The sequence below is a fragment of the Galeopterus variegatus genome, unplaced genomic scaffold (assembly GCF_000696425.1).
Source record: "Galeopterus variegatus unplaced genomic scaffold, G_variegatus-3.0.2 Scaffold511, whole genome shotgun sequence".
Lineage (NCBI taxonomy): Eukaryota > Metazoa > Chordata > Mammalia > Dermoptera > Cynocephalidae > Galeopterus > Galeopterus variegatus.
Genome location: NW_007726622.1, coordinates 221,509 through 239,587, shown reverse-complemented (window position 1 = coordinate 239,587; position 18,079 = coordinate 221,509). Strand labels below are relative to the sequence as shown.

The 18,079-nt window shown below is 55.1% G+C and overlaps 2 protein-coding genes across 2 annotated transcripts; both read right to left on the bottom strand.

Annotated features, from left to right (window-relative positions):
- Positions 1 to 563: 563 nt before the first annotated feature.
- On the bottom strand, positions 564 to 1,772 carry OXER1 (oxoeicosanoid (OXE) receptor 1). The gene has a single exon (XM_008569560.1). It carries the CDS (start codon positions 1,725 to 1,727, stop codon positions 564 to 566), a length of 1,164 nt encoding a protein of 387 aa, XP_008567782.1. The 5' UTR covers positions 1,728 to 1,772.
- A 2,540-nt stretch (positions 1,773 to 4,312) lies between these two features.
- HAAO (3-hydroxyanthranilate 3,4-dioxygenase) lies at positions 4,313 to 16,670 on the bottom strand. Its single transcript, XM_008569554.1, has 10 exons — positions 16,591 to 16,670; positions 14,664 to 14,742; positions 9,910 to 9,993; positions 9,468 to 9,574; positions 6,912 to 7,001; positions 6,434 to 6,477; positions 6,008 to 6,153; positions 5,126 to 5,194; positions 4,859 to 4,941; positions 4,313 to 4,754 (listed from the first exon to the last, which is right to left on the bottom strand). The coding sequence occupies exons 1-10, from the start codon at positions 16,668 to 16,670 to the stop codon at positions 4,676 to 4,678; spliced, it is 861 nt and encodes a 286-aa protein (XP_008567776.1). The 3' UTR covers positions 4,313 to 4,675.
- Positions 16,671 to 18,079: the final 1,409 nt, after the last annotated feature.

The window sequence follows — 18,079 nt, the reverse complement described above, 5'->3', positions numbered from 1 at the left end:
CAGCTTCCCCACTCTGTCCCCAGAGTTCCCTTTCACCTTGGGGCGCTCTCTTGGACTCCTGCTGACCCATTCCCGGGTTGGACGCCAAACCATTTGTTTGGTTTTCCTTAGAACAGCTGAGACAGGACTGCATTTTCAAAAGGAAATTTATTAGTATTGGAAGGGACAAACTGGATATCACAGAAAATGCAGCTGTCCAGTTTCTAAGGCAGACTTCTGCTCTTGCAGTAATTGTGCTCCGATCCCTGGGACTGGGCAGCTGTGCAGGCCCTTTGTCTCAGTCAGTGTTCCCACAGCTCCCTATCTGTCTGTGCCTGGCTTTGTGCTCTTTCCTTCCCTCTGGATCATCATCCTGGACACACTGTAAGGCCTAGGCAGCTTTTTCTCCCTGCCACCCACCTGAGTCCTGCTACTGCCTCAGTTTGGCTCCTGGTCTGCAGACATGCCTTGTTCGGTTGGTTGAGGCACCCAGTGCTGGCAGCGGTCCAGGGAGTGACCTTGTCCCTCCAGGCCAGAGCCCAGCAGTCCTTACCCCTGCAGCACAGCTCCCCTGCAGCAGATCCTCAGTCCTGGGAGGGGCCTTCCTTTTCCAGCCAGACCTCCTCCACTTGCGACTTCACCGCAGCCTCCGACTTCCAAGAGGCCTCCCCGCACCGCGCGGAGGGCTGGTAGGAGCTGTCCTCACTCTCCGGGCCCTGCGAGCTCTGCATGAGGCCCAGCAGGGCCCGGCTCTGGCGAAGGAAGCTAGGGCTGGAGAAGCAGTAGAGTGCAGGGTCCAGGACGCTGTTGAGGTACGTGAAGGCCAGGGAGCCATGGAAGAGCTGGGAGCAGATGTCCAGGGCATGGCAGGCATGCAGCCGGAAAGCCACCATGGAAGCAATGCCGAAGGTGATGCTGGGCAAGAAGCAGATGGTGTAGACAGCCACCACCACGGCCAGCACGCGCACAGCCCTTTGCGGCCCCGCCTGCTTGCCCAGGCCACGGCGCCGGATGGTAAGCCCGATGCTCACAATGGCAAAGAGGATGAGCGCCAGCGGCAGGAAAAATTCCAGCATGTACAGCGTGTGGTGCCAGCGGAGTGAGGCTGAGGGCTGCGTGCCCAGCCTGTAACTGATGCAGTAGGGGCTGGACTGGGTGGTCAGGAGCAGGTGCCCGTTGAGGAGCAGGATGCCTCCCCAGAGCCCCCCAGCCACCCGGGCAGCTGCCCCCACTGAGGCCCGGCTCAGCACATGGTGGGGCTGCACCACTTTCAGGTAGCGGTTGAGCGCAGTGGCAGTGAGGAAGACCACGCTGGCCGTGCGGTTGGTGGAAATCATGAAGAGGTTGACCTTGCAGGCTGTGGCCCCAAAGCGCCAAGTCTCACGGAGGAGGTAGTAGTCCACGCGAAGGGGCAGGTTGACGATCAGGAGAAAGTCGGCCACCACCAGGCTGACCAGGAACACTGTGTTGGAGGTCCAGGGCCGCGTGTGGAAGCAGAAGACGAAGAGCGCCAGGCTGTTCCCTGCCAGGCCCAGGACAAACTCCACGCCCAGGGTTGGTGCCAGGAAGGCAGGCACCACGGGGGAAGAGATGGGGAGGCAGGGAAGCCAGGCCTCTTCTGAGGACCCCCGTGCAGTGGTGAAGGCAGAGGGAGAGGAGGAGAGCGAGGGGGGGAGGGGGGCAGGGGGAGCAGAGGAGGGAGGGAGAGAAGGAAGGGGAGAGGGAGTGCTCAGGTTATGAATCTCCATGGGCGGACCTGAGAGCAGGCTCCAGAGTCTTCCTAGCCCTGCACAAGTGTTCAGGGCAAGTGAGAAAATTGTCACTGTCAGCTAGCCACCACAGTGACTCAACATACTGGGCTTTTCATCAGCATCTTGCAGCCACTGAAAAACACCCCATGTTCCTGTTTGCAGGCAAAGGAGAACCCTGTAGCCCTTCCTCCCTGAAACCTGCGTGACCTCCACATGAGGTGGGTGTCCAAGCCCTGCTGGCAGAGGAGGACGCAGAGCTCAGCAGGGGTGAGATGGAGGCCCAGGGAAGTCCTGGAGTGAATGGGAAGTCCAGCGCGGTGAGGTGGGAGAGGGCATCCGCAGTCCTGAGTGGTCAGACGTTTCCTTGCCTGAAGGCAGGACTGGTCCTGGTGACCTGTGGTGCTCAGGATCATTTAGGCCTCCCTGGACACCTCCACCCACCCTCCCCCATTATATATATATACAGGCCGGGTGGCCGCCTCCCTGTCCCCACTAGCTCTGGCTGCAGGGACTGTGGAGCCAGCAGGACGTTGTTCCAGGAGAGGGAGGCAGCCTCGACCAGCCTACTCATGACTTCCAGGTACCAGGGCTGTTGGTACCCTGCCAGCGTGCTGCATGCCGCACGCCTGGTATAGCTCAGCCTCCACCTTCTCCCAGGTTCCTGATGGTTCAAAAGTCTGTGATGGTCCCAGTTCATGAACATGATGGAGTATGTCCCACAGGCAGAGGGTTCCCCTGCCAAGTTTCTATTGCCATAGCATGGGGACCTGGGTGCTTCTCCTGCAATCAGCACAATCCTGACGTCCACAGGCTTTCCTGTCCACGACCCCCCATAGCTCCTTGTCTCCCCACCACAATCCCCCAGCATTCACTGCAGAGTGGGGAGCCAGGAGCTGGGGCTGGCTCTGGACAAGGCACAAGCCCTGCTGCACCACTGTGAGGCGTTTGCAAGAGCCCACAGGGCCAGGCCTGTGGTGGAGATGAAGGCTTGGGCTCCTGGTAACCTGAGACAGCAGGGCCGAGGTGAGCTTTGGTTCCAGCTCCAGGGCCTGACACCCCCCTCACCAACTGGCTGTGATCAGCAGGTGCCATGTGTGGCCAGCTCTGCTTACGGCTCTGGGTTTCAGGCACCATGGCCCTGTCCCCTCTCCCCTGCCCTGAGCTCCCTCCCATCTGGCCAAGGCTGAGGGCAGACAGGCTGTGAGAACCGGAGAAGTGGGGTGGTGAGACCCAGCCTGAGCTTTGAATGCAGACAGGCCTGGGTTGGAACAGAGTTACCCAATGTCCAAACCTCTCTGAGCCTCATCTGTGAAGTCGGCGTTGCCACCTTCTTGGAGAGCTGTGAGGATAAAATGAGATAATTCATGTAAAAACTTTTGGGGGATTCCCTGGCACAGATCTGGTGTTCAGAAAAACAAGATGTAATTTTCATTATTTTCTGTCTGGGATTAGGCCTGTTCTTGGTACTAGGAATAAACCCCTCTTCTGGTGGCCACGTACTCTGGCCGGTGGCTTCCTTGGGCCAGACTGTGTTCTCTTCTCAGCTTCTGCACAGAGCAACACATCACCACAGCTCAAGCAGTGCCAAGCCTCTGCCCCCACAGCCCTGGCCCATTGGTGTTTGGAGGAGGTGTCTCTTTGCTTGCAGGAGAGGAAAGCCCTCAGGGGTAGAGAAGTGAGTGAAGGTCCTGCCATCCCTCAGGGCCAGAAGCCCTTTCAGCAAAGTCAGGTCCTCCTCTGCCCACTAGGGAAGTGTATCACAGCAGCGGGTGCCAGGCTGTGGTTGGGGGAGACAAGAGGGTGCGAGTGTTCTTTTCTGGAGGAAGCTTTGACTCCAAGCAGGGACCTATTCTGTCCAGATCCAGCTTCTGTTGCTCCCACATGCACCCCCTCATTGACTTCTCCCTGAAATTCCAGGAAACCAAGCCCAGACCGCCCACTACAGGTTCCATGTTCTCATCTCTGCCCACTGCTGCTTCTGGGCCCCAGCATTCCTAGGTCCGCCTTCTCCTGCTCCCCCACCCTGCCACCCAGCAGGCCCAGGGAGCCCTCCCGAGTCTTTGGCCATGGCAACTGTATGTAATGAAGAGCAGGGGGTGTGAGGCCAGGCACCCCCCCCCGCCCCCCCCGCTGCCAAGCTCCTGAGAGGGCTCCTGGCCCGTCCTAAGGCTGATCACAGTCTTTAGGTTTTAACACTCATTAACTCTGGGTGTGGGGATTTTGTGTTCTTAGGTATTTCTCTGTTTTCTACAGTTAGCACAGATCACTTCTATTATGGGAGAAAAAACTCAACAGATCACATTTTTTTAAGTTATGTAAAAAAAGAACAAGTGGGAAAAGAGAAAGAGGCATAGAGATGACATAGCTATGCTTCCAGGACAGGACATGGGAGCATGCACGGATGGGGTCACACATAGTGAGGGATGCCCAACCATAAGCAAAGACACCCCATGACAGACCCTCCAACACGTACATGGTCACCTGGTGCCCGATGCCCCAGACATACAACACAGGTGCAGGGGAGCACACGGGCCGCCGTCGATGGCAGCGTGTGCTGCACAGACTCACAGGCGTTTGTTCACCAGGAAGACTTTATTGAGGGCCTTCCTGGTAGCAGGCCAGTGCTGTGCTGAGCCGATGAGGACAGAGGGACGGAGCAGCAGCCCAGCTGCAGGGGGCAGACCTCTTGGCAGAACCGGTGTGGCAGTGGACTGAGGGCTGACTGAGGAGAAGGGGAGGCACTGGTCCCCAGGAGCCTGGCACCTGGGCTGGGAGTGGCAGGAGGATGGGGGACATTGATGTCCAGGGCCCAGTGTGGGGGATGCTGAGATGCTCGGCAGCAGTACACAGACAAGAAGTGGGGCAGGGAGAGTAATTTGGCAGGGGTTGTGCTCAGGATGGTTCTCAGGTGCACGCGTGGTTACTTCTGGCCTACAGCAAGAGGGTCACCCCAGGGGCTTCTTGCGGCCAGGGTCCTGGGTCACAGATAGGGCCATAGAGCCTTGCGCTCGCTCCCAGGAGTACCTGAGAGACACAGATGAGCAGTGATCAGACAAGGCCAGGCCCCAAGGATCCCAGGGAAAGGAGGGTGGTCCCACAGTTGGGAGAAGTCCTCCCCGTGTACTCACGCAGTTCCAGCTGGCACCAGGAGGCTGTCGTCAGGGGTCAGGCTCAGGTGCTGTCTCCCCATCGTCACCACCGAGGAGCCCTCCTGGAGAAGAGGAACAGGAGAAGCAAATGGAGGCTAGTGGGCCTCAACTCCTGTCTCAATGTCCCTGACTCTGCTGTGACAGGGAGGCCTTGGGAGCAGGTCCTGCCGTGGGAACCCAAGGCCTAAGAGCAACCTGATCCCCATGGACAAGAGGTTGTTCTGCCTTTTCCAGGGCCCTACTTGCCAGCTGCCACAGCCACACGTCCACATCCTGTCTCGGGCCTTTGCTGCTGCCTTGCCCATGGGCGATCACCTGGTGGGAGGTAAAGCAGATTTTTCTGGCACTTCTTGCCCCACGGGGGAGAGGCCCCTGTGGGGCAAGGGTGGGGCCATAACACAGCCCCATCACCATGTGCCAAGCAGAGATCAGGACTTGGAGGGAAGGCCCCCAGGCCCCAGGCTCCCTGCAGCCTGCCACACAGTGGGTGTGGCCCACCTGTTACTGGGATCACACATGCCTGCCCTTCATGTGCACATTCACCTGTGCTCCCTCTGATGCATGCTCATACGAAGGCACGCACACCAGGGACACACACCAGCTCCACAGAGGGAGCATCTCCTTAGCATCTCCTCCTTTCTCTGGGAGATGCTAAGTCTGGCCTCAGGAGGAGGAGGGGACCTGCATCGGCCTGGAGGCCTACAGCTACTGTGCAGGCCATTCTCTTTCTGGCCCAGAGTGGGATTCCTCCATGGGTATTTGTTGGCATAAACGGAAGCAGGTAGGAGCAGGGGTATGAAAGAGGCAGGAGGCAGGGCCACCAGGCCAGTTCAGGGCTGAATGACACTGCCGTGATGGGGTGGGAGGGCTCAGTGGTTCATGTGTGAGCATGTGGATGGGGTAACTCCCACTCTAAAAGCAAAGAAACCTTGCTTGGGACCACATAGCTTCCACAGACTTCCACTCACAGCAAAGCCATTGTCTGAGTCATGCCTATGCTTGTGTCCACAACCTCCGAAACGTGTGTGTGTGTGTGTGTGTGTGTGTGTGTTCGTGCGTGTACAGGCAATTAGTTCCCATTTCCCCAGCCTGTTTGGTGGATGCCCTGGGTGGCCAGGACAGCATTACCTGGGTCTCATAGGTGTCCCCAAACAGGCTGAGGGGCGTGCCTGCCTGCAGCTCCCTGCGGTGGCCATCCATCCAGGCCTCCAGAGACAGGGGCTCCATGATGGAGCGTGTGCTCAGTGGGAATGGTGGCTCCTTTAGCAGCTGATCTGCACCCACAGCACAGCTATGATTAGTGTTTTCTGGGCTCATCCCACCCAGCCTCAGAGGACCCAGTTCCTAGGAGTCCCAGCTCTCAAGTGCCAGAATGAACTCTGGATCTAGTTCAATGATGAAGCAGCCATGTGGGGGGTACTGTTTGGTGCTGTCTTGTACTTTGAGTACTGGGCAGAGTACTCAGAAAGAGACTCCCTGGTACCCTGGGCCAAGACCCTGCCTACTCTTCGAAAGGAGGGAGGGAGAGAGAGAGGCAGTTCCCAGTGGGCTCACCAGGGATGGGCTTTCCTGTTCTGTGCTGCTCCGAGCTGAAGAACCTGCAGGGACACACGGTGGGGGGGGTTGGGGGCAAAGCAGGCATGGCAGGCACTCCTGTTTGAGTGGCCAGTGAGGCACACGTGTGCACACACACACCATACTCACATTCTCAAGTGCAGGAGCCCACCATACACTCAGGGGAGTGAGGGTACTTCAAAAAGTTCGTGGGAAAATGGAATTAAAAGATATTGGGGGAAAAAAAAGATAAATCTTTCCATGAACTTTTTGAAGACCCTTCATATATCCACCATTCTTTCCTTCCCATCCCTGTGGAGCAGCCCCTCTCCCCTCCCCCATGGGCTCTCCTCCCCGGACCCCCCATCCTGGGAGGGGAGACTTTCTTCCTAATTCCCCAGTGTGATGGCTCCAGGCCAGCAGGTGCTGATGTGGAGCGTCAGGACAGTGAGAGACAGGGGCTGGGCTGGGGGCTCACTCCTGGATGATGGGGGCCAACTGCGTGCCGAGGTCCTTGCAGTAGAACCACTTCTCAAACAGGACGTCCACGGTGTCCCCCACGTAGTATCTGTCAGAGGATTGGACAGGCGACCCTGCTCCCCATCTGGGTAGCTTCAGGGCAGCCTCGCTCAGGCCTGGCTCTGCTTGTGGACGTCTGAGCCCTGACCCTGTAGAGCTGGGCTGCCTGCTTGACCTCTGTTAGCACAACCTAGCAATCAATGCACGATCACTTGCACATGCCTCCTCCAATGTATGCATGTGCCCCCAAAGTGGGAGGGCTATTGTCCACAACATTCACATAGCTCTTCCCGGTTCCACAAACTAGCCAGTTTATAAAACAGAACTCTGAGGCTCAAAGAAGCTGGGCAACTTGGCAGGGACTACACAACCTAAAAGTGGCAGAAGCAGGCCAGACTCAAGCCAGTCTTAGAAGTTTTAGAGAGCTTCTAATCCAAGTGTCTTTGTTTTTCCCAAAGAGGAAGGTGAGGTTGAGCCTAAACCCAGGGCCAGTGGCTGGATGCTTTCCCTGCCTGTGGTGCTCTAGGTCAGAGTACACAGAAATTTACGTCGCTAATGTGTGAAGACGCTCCCAAATAAGGGGTTCTTTTTTAGGGTCATGGCTGCCTTTGAGAATTGATCAGAGCTTTGGACCTCTTCTCTGGGGAAAGGGCCATGTGCATGTACACATAGCCTTCAGCAGACCCCTGAAGCCCACTTATGCCCCTAGCTCCGCTCAGCTCCTCCACTGGCCTGAGGAGCACCTGGCAGGCTGGGCTGGATCTCAGGCCCCTGTGCAGGCAGCATGGTGGGTGCCGGGAGCATCTGTTAACTGAATGCCTAATTCTTGGGTCCAGCTCCAAGGGGCAAGTCAGCCCTGTCTGCTCTTCAACTCCTGCTGAAAAAGGGAAGCGGTCCTGCTAATGGGAGATGGGGTACAGACACATAGCACATCCATCCACCCAACACCCTAAATTCTATCCTGGGATGGAGCTGGCCACCAAAAAGCTTCATAACTAGACTGCAATGCCCTCCAGGAATTGCCTTTGAAGTGGCATTTTAATGTTGAGTTTCTGGCTTTTATTAAAGGTCAAAAGAAGCCAGATTAAATTTGTTATTAAATTTGCCATAAAATGTTATTGAGGATACCATCCTCTCCATCACTAAAGACTCCCTATGTAAAGCCCCTTGTGAAAGATTTCTTTAAAATTTAAGGCCAGGTATCTGTCTCTACAAGAAACTATTATGCAGTAGATTATTATGCGGCCATTAACATTGTGTTTCTTGAAAATATTTACTAGTATGAGAAATATTCATGAGTTTTTTTTTTCTTAAAGCAAAATTCAAACCCATGCATGCAATAAAACTGCAATGTGATAAGGTATAGATGTACATAGAAAAAAGACAAGATGGAAGTGTAAGCACTTCATGAGGTTTAACTGGTGGGATGACAAGGAATTTTTTTGTTTTCTCTTTATATTTTTTTCTTATAAAAATCACATACTATAAAATACACCCTTTTAGTGATGAGAAATTTTAATTTTGTTCACTTTACATTCCTGTACTTTTCCAGATTTTGAGGATGAACATGTATGACTCTGGTAATTAGAAAAAAAAAAAAAAGGAAGCATTAAAAAAATGCCCATTATAACAGAAGATGTGGGCTAAAGTATCCCGATCCCAGTAAGTTGATGGGGAAACTTAAATTTTCTTAGTAAAAAAATACGAAAAATAGTTTAGCTCTTGGAAACTCTTTGTTCCCCTGAGCTGTAGCTGCTTCCTCCTTTCAGAGGACAGTAAACTGCTCAGCACCAGATGGGGATCGCAGCTACAGACTCGGTGTCTGCAGCTGCCCGTGGTTCTTCCCCTCCTCAGTGTTGGCTCACGCTCCTCTCTGTCCTGTCCTGGCCCTAACTTCGTAATTCTCTAGCAAGCTTAACTTTCTGTGCCCAGTTTCTTCACCTGTAAAGTACGGACGATAACGCTGCCTAACCTAGAGGATCACTGGAGGATTAAATGAATAAGTACACATGGAGCCCTTACCCGGGTACCTGGCTTAGCAAGTGTCATCCAACTGTTGGCGCTTGTTGTGGGATGAGCTGGGGTAGAGAAACAAGCAGAGGGAGGCACAGGCCGAGAATCTAAACTCTGCAGAGAAGCAGCCGTGTTCCTGCTGCACTGGTAGGTGGGTCCAACTTTGGAAACCCACCCTTTCTTCATCCCACCCCTCCCAGCAGACGTCATGGAGAAAGCACAGGTTTTGATTCCAACCAGAAGGTCATCAGGTTGATTGGGCTCCCGTGGGGTCACAGAGACCATGCCCCCACCCCGCATCGAACCTACCCCACCTTAGCCCCTCCCCTATCAGCCAGCAAATACAGGATTTCCATCACCTCTGCTGAGAAGCCCTCCCACTCTCACGGGGGCCTGGAAGTGCTTTCTTGAGTCTATCTAGGGCCTTTCCTGCTGCAGTTTTGAGTAGCACCCCTCTGTGGCTTGCCCTCTCTCTGCCCCAGCTCTCAGACCAGTTGCATACCTGAGTCCATCTAGCTCGGTTTCCAGCCGCCTCCGCTCAATCACCAGCCCCATGGTGTTGGCAAACCTCTGTGGTGAATGGGGCACCCCGGCAGGCAGGAGGAATATCTGCGGTGGTGGAGACAGATGCCCGGCAAGGCTGCAAACCCTCACACAGACCTCAGCACCTGCAGCATCCTGGGCATCCCAGCGGACCCAAGGGGCAGCAAGGCACTGCTTGTCCTCCCTGGACCCTCCTCTTTGCCCAGCCTCTACACTAGGGAACCGGAGGGAATGTTGGGCCATACTGAGGGTGGAGCAGCTACAGGAGGGAGTGCCCGGGGATGGGGCAGGCGCAGGAAAGGGAGGCGGGACAAGACCTCGGCCAAGGCCAGGTCGAGTGCATGGGGTGGGTTCCTGTCCTGACGGTCCTTCACCTCCCCGGCCCCTGGGGCCTACCTCACCTCTCCCTGACGAATGACCACATCCCGATGTTTCCCTCGCTCCAGGACTCGGAGGACCATGTCTCCCTCCAGCTGATAAAACACCTGTGAGACAGCAAAGAGGCTCGGACCCTCCCCACATCCACTTCCAGGTCCTTGGCTACTGCCCAGGCACTGAGTTCTGACCAGGAAACCTGAGAAACTTCCTGAAGGCCTTGGAGTGTATGAGCAACTCCATCCCTCCTGTCCTGTGGTCCCCATCTCCCCTGATGCATGTCACAGACAGGAGTGCCAGGAGTGCTGGGGAAACACCTAGGTCATGTCTGGAACATGCAGGTGATGATCAAAGTACCCAGGATGCAACAGTTGTTGCCTGGCTTGGGGGCAGGAGGCCAATGAGATGCTCATGAGAGAGTTCAGTGAGCCAGCAGGTAAGGGCAACCCCCATTCATTGCGTGTCAGGGGCTGTGCCAAGCACTTTCATATGTGTTATCAGAAATCTTTATGACAGCCTCCAAAGGTATTATTAGCCCCACTCTGCAGAAAAGAAACAGGAAAAAGAAAACCAAGGCTCAGAGTAAAGCAACTCACGCAAGGTCACACAGCTAGTGAGTCCTGGAGCAGCAGTTTGAACCTGAGTGTGGCTCTGGAGCCTGTGTAGGTTCTTCTGGCCAAGGTGATACTCTGACACAGGGCGGGCTGTGGAGGTCAGCCAGTGGGTGTCAGTGGCAGCCTGGGGTGTTGGGGCTGTGGGGTTTGGGAGCAGCCCCTGCTATTCTCTTCGGGGTGGCTCCTCCTGCATTTCCCCTATTTCTTTACCCTAAGTCTCTAGTTAACATGTTTACTGAGATCACCCCATGGAGTGGGGAGGAGGAGGCAGACACGTTTTCTCTTCACCGGTCGCACACTGCATGGGGGTTAAAAGCTTCAGCCAAATAGATGAAGGGGTGTTATTAATAACAATAATTATTATTATCATCATGTAAGGAATTAGAGTAGAGAGAGGTTCTTGTCACAGCATCTACTAAGGGAAATCAAGCCGAGCTCAAGGGAACCAGAGAAATGTGGCTCTGTAGTCTGCCCCAAGGGGCAAATTGACACCACCCCTCTGAAGGGCAATGTGGCAGCGGGCATGAAGAGCCTCACAGTTCACGCCCCTGTGGGGACTGAGGGCTTTCTTGGGATGCGGGACCCTCAGTGCTGAAACTGGGCAAGTTTTGGCCACTGTGCACCCTTGAGCTGGTAATTTCACCTCAGCAATGTGGCCTTGGTTATGAGAAATGTACCTACCTAGTGGTGTACATGCAAGGCTGTTTTATCACAGTGCACAGTTAAAAGCATAGAGACTAGTGTCAGCAGACCTGGCCCTCAGCTCTGCCAGGTCACTGTGTGCCCTTGGTCAGTTCATTTAGCCTTTTTGTGCCTCAGTTTCCTCATCTATAACATGACAGTATCTACTCAGAATGTTGCTGTGAAGGTCAAGGGTTTGGATCCCTGTACTGGCCAGCCACCAAAAAAAAAGAATGTTGCTGTGAAGACTGCCCAGAATGCTGTACACAAACGTACCCAGCACATAGTAAGCACTCAATTAACCTCTAGCTGTTAATATTAGTGATGGTAGGAATCACAAAAGTAATGCTAATAATAATACTAGGGGAAATGTTAATATTTGAGGGTAGATTCAAAATGTAGAATATTGTGCAGCTTTTAAAAACTATGTTTTTGAATAACTGTTAATAAAATGGGAAAATAGACAATGCTAAAGTTATTGTGCAAGATTCAAAACTATACCCAGCAGAATTCTAATTATGCAGTGATACATGTATAACATAGGCAACGTGGTCACAGTGGGTTCCTCAAGTGGCGGGATTATGAATGTGGTAAACATTTTTCTTCCTGTTTTCTACAATGAACAATAATTACTTTCATTATTAAAAACAGCCCATAAACATTGTTTAATACAAATGAGAAAATACCTACCAGGTTCTCTCATTGAGAGCAATTCAGCATGCCCCCACACCCCGTTGAGGTAGAAGGAAGCGTGTGTGTGTGTGTGTGTGTGTGTGTGTGTGTGTGTGTGTGTGTGTGTGTGTGTGTCCCTTAGGCCCTGTGAATATCAGGGAAAGCTGGGAGGGAAGAATCGGGAGTGATCATCTGGGCCAGATTCAAACCATTTCCCCAGCAGGCTATGAGGTATTAGGGACCGTCAACAGAAACATAAGAAAGAAGCAAAATTTTCCTAGGTCTTGTCCCCTGCCCAGCAGCCTTCCTTGTGATGAGGGGCAGGCCTGGCTTGGGGCAGAGGTATAGATCACTGACCAGCAGAAAATCTGAACAGCTGTTTGGAAGTAAATGATGTTTGGGAGCTTGGGGCTAGCTAGAAGATTAGCTGTAATGTCTTAAGCAGATATTGAATAGAATCTGCTTCTGTGGCCTGTAAAGGCCTCACAGGCAGGCGAGGTGGAGAGGGGTGGGGAGCAGAGGACCCAGGCGAGTAAGCACCTACTCTGCACATACTGTATGCAAAATCAATCCTTCCACCATGCAGGGGCCGTTGTCCCCATGTGCTTAAGGAAACAGGCTCACAAGGTAGCCTCTCCAAGATCACATGGTTAGTAAGAGGCAGAGACTCCAATCCAGGTTCATCTGCCTCCCAGCCAGGCCTGCTGGCACCTGCATGCCCCAAGGGAAGGAGTGGGGTAAGTGGAGTATGTGTGGTGGGTGATGCAAGGGAGTTGGGGTTGGGGAAGAGAGCCAGGGGTAGCTGATGGCTGTGGCGGAGACCAGGGCTCAATGAGGAGTACAATTGGGCTCAGTAAGAGGTGTGATTCAAACCCATGTCTGAGTGACTCCCTTTTTACTTTCCAGAAGAAGCCTGGACCCTGGGGCTGTGGCTGCTTCTACAGCACAGCCTGAGGCCACCCACAGCCTGTGGCGGGCACTGCACCCTGCCCTCCCCCCTACCAGTCCCTGCAGGGTGGGACCAATCCATCACAAACCCGCCTCCAGCCAGACTCCTGCTAGCCATCTGTGTGTGTGTTCCTCCAGAGCGAGGACACCTGCGCAGGCCCGCCCCCTCATCTCTCAGCCACCAACTGAGTCAGGGCATGGGCTGGCTTGGGCCCCTCAGTAGACACCCATCTGCCCGAGCAGCATGGAGAGACTATGAGATGTGGGGCAGAGGCGGTAGCGGGCGAGAGGGAAGCAAAGTGGGCGGGAGACAGGAGAGGTAGACCCGAGACCAGGGCCCACAGACGAGGTGGAAGCCTCTGGAAGAGGAGGCTGACTGAGGCAGGCAGGAAAGACCCCGTGGCCAGCTGTTTCTCCCCAACCCTGGCCACTCCAATCTAATTCTGTCTCCTTTTTGTAGCTGTGGATTTTCCTGATGATTTTTTCCACAGAGGAAAACGGTCTCAAGTGAGGTATGTTTGTGAGAAGGGGTGGCTGGGAGAGGTCGGTCCCCTGGAGTTGCGAGAGGTGAGGGGTGACAGGCTGGCCGGTTCTGCTTGGCAGAGGCTGCTCCCTGCTGGCCCGGGGCCCATCACCCCTCTGCCCACACTGTCCTTGATGCCCTAGCGTACACAGTAGGTGCACACAGTAGGTGTCCAGTGAATATTTGTTGAATGAGTGATTCTCCAGTGCTTGCTGCAGTCCTCGGCTGTGGTGAGATGCCAGCGGTGGGGGTGGAGGCTGGTGACCAAACTGGACTCTGGACCTTGAACTTCAGAATCAGGCCCCCCCAAGATGAGGTGAGCCCCATCCTGATCCTTTTCCACCAGAGATTTTTTTTTTTTTTTTTTAAAGATGACTGGTAAAGGGATCTTAACCCTTGACTTGGTGTTGTCAGCACCACGCTCAGCCAGTGAGCTAACCGGCCATCCCTATATAGGGATCTGAACACCGTGGCCTTGGTGTTATCAGCACCGCACTTTCCCAAGTGAGCCACGGGCTGGCCCTCCACCAGAGATTCTGATAGCTGGGAACCCATCCTTGTTTCTCCTTAAGGGGGCCCATCTTTCTCTTTTAATTTTACTTTTGTTTATTTATCTTTGGGTAGATTGTAGAGAAACACAGTTCAAAATTCAAAGTACAAAAGGATATCTAGTGCATGTTCCCCCTCCCCCGTCCCGCCCCTCAGTCACATAGCTCCTAGCAACAGTTGTGTCTTGCACCCTCTAGGTAAGGAGGGGGCCTCCCAGAACCAATCTCTCCCTCAGTACTGGGTCCCCTCACCCATGCCCACCCCTCAGCCACTTGCACCTCTCTCAACCCTCTCCCTATCCCCTGATCACCCCCTCAGCTCAGCCCACCCCCACTTTGTGTTCCTGGACTTTACCTCCTGTCTGCAGGAGAGGAAACTGCCCAGAGAACCAGGCTCGTGGGACCATATGGGAGCACCCAGGCCCCCTCTAGCACTTCGGTCTCATTTTGGAGGCCAATCGTGTATATTCAGGTTTGAGGGGAGGGGACCAGGGCATCCCACCCAGAGCATGGGCAGCCCCACAACTACAGCCTCTCTCACCCACAGGGGCTGGGCTGTTTCTGGGGCTCCCCCAGCAGAGTTCACTGGCTTAGACTCAAGGTGTCACTGTGTACCCAACATGGAGGCAGTGGTTTTGCCCTATGATTTCAGGTGTGCCCCTCACCCATTAGCCACCTGTCTATCCCTCTTCATCCACAAACTCTGGCCCTTGCTTAGGAAGTGTCCCCTACCCCCAGGGGCAACGTTCCTTGCCCATGGCCTGGGTCAGGGGACAGGGCAGTCCGAAGCCTACCTCCTCACCCTCCTCGATGTGATAGTCCTTCCTGGTGTTGGGGCCCCCGACGAACATGATTTTGAGCTGCTCCTGGTGCCTGCAGTGGAGGAGGGGGAAGAAGTCCTGAGTCAGCTCCTGGGAATGAGGGGAGAAGGGTTTGCAGGGGCCTGTGGGGGGCAGGAGGGAGCCTAGATACACCTGGTAGAAGGAGCAGGTTTCTGCATCACTGTCCCTATCTCCCTCAGTCTTATCCCCAGCGTGTGCATCTAAGTGTCTGTGTGTCTGTGATGCTGTGTGCATCTCCCCACATCCTCTGACCCAACAAGGGAACCGGATGGCCTTGGATCTATGGCTTCATCATCCAGAATCCCTGAGCTGTACTCAAGATCTCTCATTACAAGAGAGCAGCAATCTGGAGGCCCCACTTTTGGGGCTGGGGCAGTGTAGGGGCAAAAGGACCTTTATCAACCACCTCCCCAAGTTGTCTGACAATGAGACCTTCCACTCTCCACTGCTGGAGGCCTGACTCAGTGGACTCAGGAGACTGTGACCTCTAGTAGGGACCTCAGACAGCATGGCGTGTGTTTAAAACACAGGGTCTGGAGGCAGCCTCGGGATCAAGTGTGGCTCTACCACTGACCTTGGGCATGCTATTTAACCTCTTTAGGCCTCAGTTTCCTCATCTGTAAAATGGAGAGACAATTCTTACTTCATAGGGTTAAACAGATTATATGGGTTAGTGGGGGGTCTGGAAGCAAGGCCACCAGTACTGCCCAGGCTGGAGGTGACAAAGTGGAACCAGAGCAGCAGCCATGGGGCTGGAGAGGAGCAGCTGAATGTGAGACAGCATGGGGGGGTAGAAATTGGAGGACTGGGGATGAGAGACCGGACAGGGATGAAGTGGAGGAGAGAGGTGAAGACAATCATAAAACTTTGAGTGGTAGAAGCAACGAGGCTTTGGGGAGATGTTGACCATTAGCCATGGCAGTATTAACTGGTGACCAAGAGCATGTGTGGACTTTGAAATCAAACTGTTCCATGAGCTTGAGTCTGGAGCCCGTCCTGCACTAGCCCAGTGACACTGAAAAAGTTACTTATTAAAATCCCACCTCATGGGTCTATAGTGAGAATTGAATGAGATAATGTAAAAACACTTGGCATAGTCTCTGGCTTGTTGAAGTGTTAGTGATTGTAGCTGTCTAGTTTGAGGTGCTACCCCAGTGGAGATGTCCTGCAACACAGCGAATGTGGGGAATGCGAATCTGTACCTGGGGAGCACACCAGGCCTAGCCATGGAACTGAGAGAAGCGGGGAAGGTGGCAGGGCTGAAAGGTGGGGCCTGAGAGGTCTGCTGGGGAAGGATGGCACCAGACAGGTCAGCCTGTTGGGAGCCGCAGGCAGAGGTGGCCTAGGGAGGGCCTGGTGTGAGTGCCTGTGTGTGCACGCACCAGCAAAGGGGGGCCCTGGGAAGAGCATACATCAAGATCCTGCAAAGGAGGTGACTCTCTGACTTCACCTTGGCCTGCAGCTTCCTGGACAGGGTTGGGATGCAGGATTCAGCTGTCCTCAGACCTGGGTTCTCCTGCACTTCTGGGGCACTGAACCTGCCCCCCCCTTCTGAGTTTCTCCAAAGTGCATGGGTGTCACTTGGTGGTGGAGAGCAGTTTCCCAGCCCTGGAGGGAGGGGTGCGCCCTGCAATCTCATCTCTCACAGCTTCAGTGTCGCACCAGCCATCTTCAGACGTCAGGGCCACAGTCCCCACTACAGAATCACCAGAAAGAGGAACAGCCGGCCCTCCCCCTCCCCCGAAGTTACCTTGAGAATGACAGCCCCCTCTGCAGGCTTCTGGGTCAAGGAGCTGGAGCCTGAGGATGAGGGTGCAGATGGAGGAGGGGGAGAAGGTGAGGACAGATAGGGGTATGGCGGGGGCGCCCTGCAACTCACATGAGCTTGTTGCAGACGGGGGGCTGGAAGGAGGCCCGGTTGGCAGCCACCCAGGTCTTCACGCTCACGCGCCGCTCCATGGTGTCCCACCCGCCCGGGGAGCGTCTTCTCCTCTCCGCGGTGTCCTTCCGGCCGCCCGAATGTCAGAGGGGCGCGGCCCCGCCCAGCCGCGGGTGGACGCCTCACTGATCAGCATCCCGGGGGCCAAAGGGCTTGGGGCCCGGCTGGCGCTGTGGCCCTGCTGACTTGGGGCTGACCCGCCCGCCCTCCGCGCCGCCCCGGGCCGTCCCCTCCCGGCCCCGCCGGTGTCCTGGGGGCGCCGCACACCCACGCCGGAGGGGCAGGCAGCCTGCTACCCGGCCGGACCCTTGCTGGGCCCCAAGGAGCCCCCAAAGAAATACGGTAGCGGGGGCACGCGGGCTGGGAAATCAGAGCGCTTGAGTACGTGGTGCCGGCCGGGATTTACGCCTCAGTTTTCTCATCTGCGAAATGGGAATGACCGCACAGCCACTGCGGGCTGCGGTGCGCGTGGAAATGACAGACGTACAGTGGCCGCCGTCTGTTCTCACGGCGGGGGCCCCAGGGCATTGAGTGCGCGCCCTGGGGACGGGGACCGGAGGGCGCGGTCCCCTCGCCTACCTCGCCCGCCGGGGCAGCGCCGAGGGGGACTCTCTGGCGTGGAGCGGGCTCGGCCCGGGTGCCCGCGCTGTTCGGAACGTACCCAAGTCGCACACAACTACCCGAGGACTTTTACAGACGAGCACACGGGCCCTCGGTGTCGTAGCCCTCAGGAATCGCGGTGTCGGGGGTGGGGGGACCGCACAAACCCGGCCTTCGAGAGGCTCTGGCACAGGTGTCCTCGGGCGGCTGGCCCCTGCCTCTCCTCTCTTTCTTCAAGACTCCGAATTCTTAGGAGAACGCGAGCTGGGGGAGGGCGGAGGTGGTAGGTGGGTGAGAAAGAAAATGGTTCAGGCCTCTGATAACAGAATCCAGACTGCAGAGTTTAAGAAATTCTAGACTCCCCCCCTCCTGCCCCCCAGCCCGTCGTGCCAGCTCCCTGCCGCCTGGCGCGGACTGGTTTTCTCAGCATCTCAGACACAGACTCCCCTGGCACGAATCAGAACCCAGGCAGGTAGGAGACAGGATTCCCACCCAGCCCGGCTGGGGCTTTCCTGTTTCATCTCCACCGCCCCGCCCCGTGCCCCACCCTATCTCCCTCCTTTTTCTTTTTAGTTATTATTTAGAACATTTTAGCTGAGCATTTCTTTCTAGAATTTTGGCACCCAAGTAACTCAAACCACTTTATTTTTCTGATCTACAAGTAATCAGAGGAGATGTAAATAATGGCACTGGAACACCAAGGTGTGCTTTGGCTGCTTGTTAAATGGAGAGATGGGTGGGTGCATGGAGACATGAATGAATTCACACTAAAAGGAAAAAAATAGATTTCAGCCCAACAGATGTTCTGTTAACACAGTACAGAGGGAGG

What these genes read in the sequence shown, in the direction of transcription:
- OXER1 (XM_008569560.1), bottom strand. Translation starts at nt 1,727, where the DNA reads ATGGAGATTCATAACCTGAGCACTCCCTCTCCCCTTCCTTCTCTCCCT.
- HAAO (XM_008569554.1), bottom strand. Translation starts at nt 16,670, where the DNA reads ATGGAGCGGCGCGTGAGCGTGAAGACCTGGGTGGCTGCCAACCGGGCC. An exon ending in AACAGGAAAGCCCATCCCTG is followed by an intron (nt 6,154 to 6,433) that starts GTGAGCCCACTG and finishes CTGTGGGTGCAG; the next exon opens with ATCAGCTGCTAAAGGAGCCA. An exon ending in ACGTGTGGCTGTGGCAGCTG is followed by an intron (nt 4,942 to 5,125) that starts GCAAGTAGGGCC and finishes CCTCTTCTCCAG; the next exon opens with GAGGGCTCCTCGGTGGTGAC.